This window comes from Diadema setosum, chromosome 16 (assembly GCF_964275005.1).
Source record: "Diadema setosum chromosome 16, eeDiaSeto1, whole genome shotgun sequence".
NCBI classification, from domain to species: Eukaryota; Metazoa; Echinodermata; class Echinoidea; order Diadematoida; family Diadematidae; genus Diadema; species Diadema setosum.
Window position 1 is genome coordinate 30,985,347 of NC_092700.1, and position 5,010 is coordinate 30,990,356.

At 42.7% G+C, this 5,010-nt stretch overlaps 1 protein-coding gene across 1 annotated transcript; it reads left to right on the forward strand.

Moving 5' to 3' along the window:
- The first annotated feature begins 986 nt into the window (after positions 1-986).
- On the forward strand, positions 987-3,750 carry LOC140240071 (uncharacterized). Its single transcript, XM_072319880.1, has 3 exons — positions 987-2,686; positions 3,249-3,314; positions 3,601-3,750. Exons 1-3 carry the CDS (start codon positions 1,010-1,012, stop codon positions 3,748-3,750), a joined length of 1,893 nt encoding a protein of 630 aa, XP_072175981.1. The 5' UTR covers positions 987-1,009.
- The last annotated feature ends 1,260 nt before the right edge of the window (positions 3,751-5,010 follow it).

Genomic DNA, 5,010 nt, shown 5'->3' on the forward strand with positions numbered 1-5,010 from the left:
TCTTCTCTTTGTGTTGTTATGAAGAGCTTGCTTCCAAAAGGTGGTAAATCCATAATTTTCAATGGATTTAACGCCTTTTGAAGGCAAGCTCTTCATTGTATACCCTTAATTCTTGCCGACACTTTGATCATTCGAGCCTGGGAGGCATTCCATATCACTCCAAATAAAGTCAGTGACAATTTTCTGACACTGCTCTTCCTCTTTCATTCCAGCATCTGATCATGTTGTAAATAAAGTTCCTGTATAAACCCATGAAAAAAAGTTCCTACCTCTGCTAAAATCTCGAAAAGTCAACTACTCACTACATGATTGGGTAATATTTTACGCCAAGTTTCCCAGTGTTTTTTTTTTCTTTTCAATTTGCCATCTCTATTTCAAAGACATTACCCACTATAAAACGGCGAGGATTTCCTACCACCAGATAAATACAGTTGGAAAATTATAGGTCCGGAAGCTGTGATGCAATCATGGCCATCAACTTACTGTGTAAGACATAATTATATACTCGGGACCCATGATAAAATGTTCTACTGATATTTTTTACATTTAAGCTTATCGTCTTTCAAATTCCTTCGCTTTATCAACGACTTCATCACAATTTATTGTGCACCTTCTTGTCTACCACAAAAATCCAAGTAAGATCGAACCTTGCCTCCCGTTCTCTCTGATGAAACAACGGAAACAACCCAAAGAAGTAAAGTCAAACCGACTAGAGTAATATATTGATAACCCCCGTATAATATGCTGAGGACTCTCTGCAAATATTGAGTTTCTTTCATATAGGGCCTTAACAGGAAGGCCTTCCATGAAATAAACTCAAAAGGTCAGTCACATTACCCTGAGTAACAGAGATAGCTTACATTCAGAGAATATGGTCAAGGGAATGTTATAAAGAGGTAGATTCGAAATTTGAACAGAAATATCTAATTTGTTCTCTGTTTTGCTCATTTTCTTTCTTTTCTCACTGTCTTTCTTGCTGCAGCCTTAGAATCACAAACTTCTGTCACCAATGGCAACGTGGCAAATTCTCATTCTGATCGTCGTGATGAACGTCATCCACGATGTCCTCGGGGTGACGACGGAAAGATGCTCCGACGTGTGTGACTACTATGACTGGGGCAAGGACGCCGATTGCCAGCATCGTCATCTGCAGAGTATCCCGCAGGAGTGCCACGAAGCCAAGACTCTTCAGATGCAGAACAACAGGTTGGATCGGCTCCCCGCCGGCGCCTTCCGGAACTACACCTGTCTCAAATACCTCTACCTGGAGCGGAACAACATGAGCATCGACGTCGGGGCGTTCCTTGGGTGCAACCACCTGCGGAAACTGATCATCAGCGAGAACTTCCTGCCGAGTCTGAGCAAGGAGCTGATGCAGGGGCTACCCATGGTGTCCTACATGTTCATCGACAGGGCCGCGGTGAGGGACATCTCGACGGGAGCCTTCCAGAATCTGACCAACCTCAATTTCCTCTCGCTCAAGGAGAATCAGCTCACCTCGCCCCCTTGCGATGCTTTCACTGAAAACAACAACCTGAAGACCCTCTTCCTCTCAAGCAACAAGATCTCGGACCTTCCCGACAGGTGTTTCGCGGATTTCTTCGGCCTCAAACAGCTCATCTTGACAAATAACCCACTTGAAGATCCCAACCCACTCGCATTTGATGGACTTAACAACCTGGAGGTCTTGGATCTTCAATACACTAACCTGTCTGTTGTGCCTACTGGTATTTTCCCGTACGTCAGTAGCATTAAAAAGTTGTATCTGTCGTTCAACAAAATCATCCACCTGGAGAATAGAGACTTCGTTAGTCTGACAAGCCTTACTCATCTTTACCTGCACAATAATAATTTGATGACAGTGCATCCAAAATCTTTCGAATTCCTCCTTTCCCTTCGGGTCCTTCATCTATCGAGCAACCAAATTCATTCTGTCGGTGAGGGCGCCATGAGTTATAGCAATGAACTGGAAAAAGTGTACCTGCAGGAGAATCGACTGACTTCCACGCGAAACGTATCATCTGTTTCGCAGGAAGTTGAAATCCACCTCGCCGACAACCCCTTGACCTGCGATTGCGCAATCTCCCCTTTCAAGTACCGGCTGCAGAGGAGTCCGGAGGACGCCGAGCAGCCGAGTTCCTCCCTGGCCACTTGTTCGGCCCCGAATGAGCTTTCGGGCCGCCTCGTGAAGGACTTGTCGCACGACGATATCTGTCCGGAGACAGGGCCGGGGGTATTTCCGAATTCGGCGGAGTCGTCGAAAGACGAGTCCAATAGTGGCATGTTAGCCGACAGTATGCACCCTGAGCCAACAAAGGTTCCTGAACCTGTCGACATCGTACGTATCACTGCAATCGTAACCGCCGCTATCGTCTTCGCCGTGCTGGCGGTCGGCACGATTGTCCTCTGTCGTATGAAGAAGAAGGCGCAGAGGAGATATAAGTTACAACAGCAAGCAGGCCCATACAAAACACGTTTGCAAAGCGCCCCCAACCATCAGATCAACATCACCGAAAATCCCACACCCCCACAACTTCCACCACGTCGACAGAGTGACTTACAGAACCATCCCTTGCCTAACACGAGTTACGTTTCTTTGGACGGAGAGGGCCTCATCAGCCACCCACCAAGACCGAGCATGCCTCTTGACGCGCCTCCAAAGCCGTCTCATCCCGCTGCAGATGAGGTAAGCTCACCGGCATAGTCGATGCCTTTAGAGGCGGGAGTCCGTTTTGTGTAGAAAAGTTCTGTTGTAACGAAAGCATATTGCAAAATATATTTCCTTTCTTGACACAATTTTCTATTCTTCTTCTGTTGCTTTTCTTCTTGTCAGTTAAACTCTCTTTACTTTTTTTTGGGGGGGGGGGTGTTCTTGTGGTCTTTCTTCTGGTGTCATAAGAGAGTTAGCTATCAATTAGACAGGATATGTGATTATACTCAAAACTTTCATGTTATATTTACATATCATATTTATCATAGATATGATGCACGATGCCCTATTGCATGGAGCCAAGTAACATTAATAATGGCTTTCTTGCATGTCTTTGATTTTCCCTTTGTATGTTAAGTTGAATTTGACAAAACTGTGTCTGTAATCTTATTCTTTTGTTCCTAAAATTGGCCCATGTACTTGTCTTTTCATCTGGAAAGTTGGTAAATGTACGTATAATGTCTTGTTGCTTTTTTTCTTAAACCTGTATGACTGTTTGATGAATTGAGATGAGGTCTTTTCATTCTCTCCCTCCCAGAGTGTCATCTATTCCAGAGTTCTTCCGGATGGTCCACCTCCTGACTTTGAAGACTCGCCGGCAGAGGTTAGTTAGTCTCCTCTCCAGACTGTCATCGAAAAAATAAATGGCATTGAAATCATGCTCTCTTGTTATTCTTCATGTTGTTATTATGCTAAAAAGAAGAAATGGGACGGTATTAAAAATAATTTGTCCAAACAATACTGACATGAAATTAGACCACAATGATTCTTGAACAAATTTTCGATGGGATTGTCCGGAGACTATCATGCACATGTCTTCGTGTTGTAATTTATTCCATGTTCTGTCAGTTGAGTCTGTGGATTTGTTTTTTTGTTTTTGTCTCACACAGCCCGAACTCTCACCAGCAGATTGGGTGAAAAACATCGATTTAAGTCCCGTCAGACCTACCTACGGGGTTTCTCCCACCTCCTGCTCCTCTGACTCTCATCCCAGCGCAGGCGGCTACGTGCCCTGGAGATTGCCGCCCACGTCCACGTGAGCGGCACATCGGGAACACTCGTCCAGTTTTTGATTATATAAAATTTCCGAGTGAATTCATCTTAGAAGCAATATTTCATTTTGAAAATGATGACAAGAACCTTAGTTTGTACATGGATTACTCCCGATCTCTGATGCAAATACAAAAATAAAATGTATCTTTCAAGGAGGTTTGCAATAATCTCATAACACTGCCCTCTGGAAGTGGCCCATAGCTGCTTTAGGAAGGGCGCGGGGTGGTGGTGGGTGGTGGGTGGTGGGTTCCTTCTGTCAGAAGACTTTGCTAACGCCTCCATCTGGTATGGCTGGTCATGGTGGTAGCTGTCTTCTGTCCTTTTATTCATTCTGTTCTCTTTAGTTACAACCCTGATTTAATTCACTGAGAATCGAATGCGAATCTTCACCAACTTTCTATCAGCTTTTATGTTTAGCTTTTTGTCACACACACACACACACACACACACACATACACCTGCCTAATATAGAAACATAGTGATTGTGTACGTTCGTACGTGTGTATGCGTGTGTGTCTATCTTTTTATTTTCTTTTTCAATTTCAATTTCAGTTTCAATTTCAATTTATTTTCACAAACCATTCACATGTGACACAAACCCCTTGCGGGGTTTTCTGTCGTTATAATTGAAGATCTGAATATAAGAACGACCCAAGTCCAATTTTTGGCCAAATTTAGTTTGACATGGGAAATTGTAGCTTATGCATGGACTCATCTTGTGTATAAATGATAAATCCTAATTACCCCCGAAAGTGCCTGAAATGAATGAGTTAAATCTTATATGAATGTAAGAATGAAGGACTTGGGTCATTCTTACATTCATATATTATAGCGCCCTCTCTCGTCCTTCTCTCATCTCTAGCAGAATATCATGTATATGATTCAAAGAACGACCCAAGTCCATCATACAAAATGGCCTCTCCACAATTAATGTAAATGCTAATTGTCATAATAATATATGTTCTAATTTGTATATACAATGTTGCCTTGACAGTTAAATAGAATATTATTGGACAAATAAAAAAGATGTGAAGTTTACTCGAAATGGTCTTCCATGAACTTGGGTCGTTCTTATATTCAGATACTCAATTGTCTCTTTCCATTTGTTTTTTGATGTACGGTATTTTTACATAATATTGTATGCGTCTGTTTGCCTGTGTCTTCCATGTACACTGCAATTCTGTGGGTGGCGAAATTTGAAGTTGATCCTTTATATTTTCACTAATTTTTGTCATAGAGGAGGATTT

Coding starts and splice junctions, on each gene's coding strand:
- LOC140240071 (XM_072319880.1), top strand. CDS start 1,010: ATGGCAACGTGGCAAATTCTCATTCTGATCGTCGTGATGAACGTCATC. Junction 2,687..3,248: donor CTCATCCCGCTGCAGATGAG/GTAAGCTCACCG, acceptor TCTCCCTCCCAG/AGTGTCATCTATTCCAGAGT. Junction 3,315..3,600: donor TTGAAGACTCGCCGGCAGAG/GTTAGTTAGTCT, acceptor TGTCTCACACAG/CCCGAACTCTCACCAGCAGA.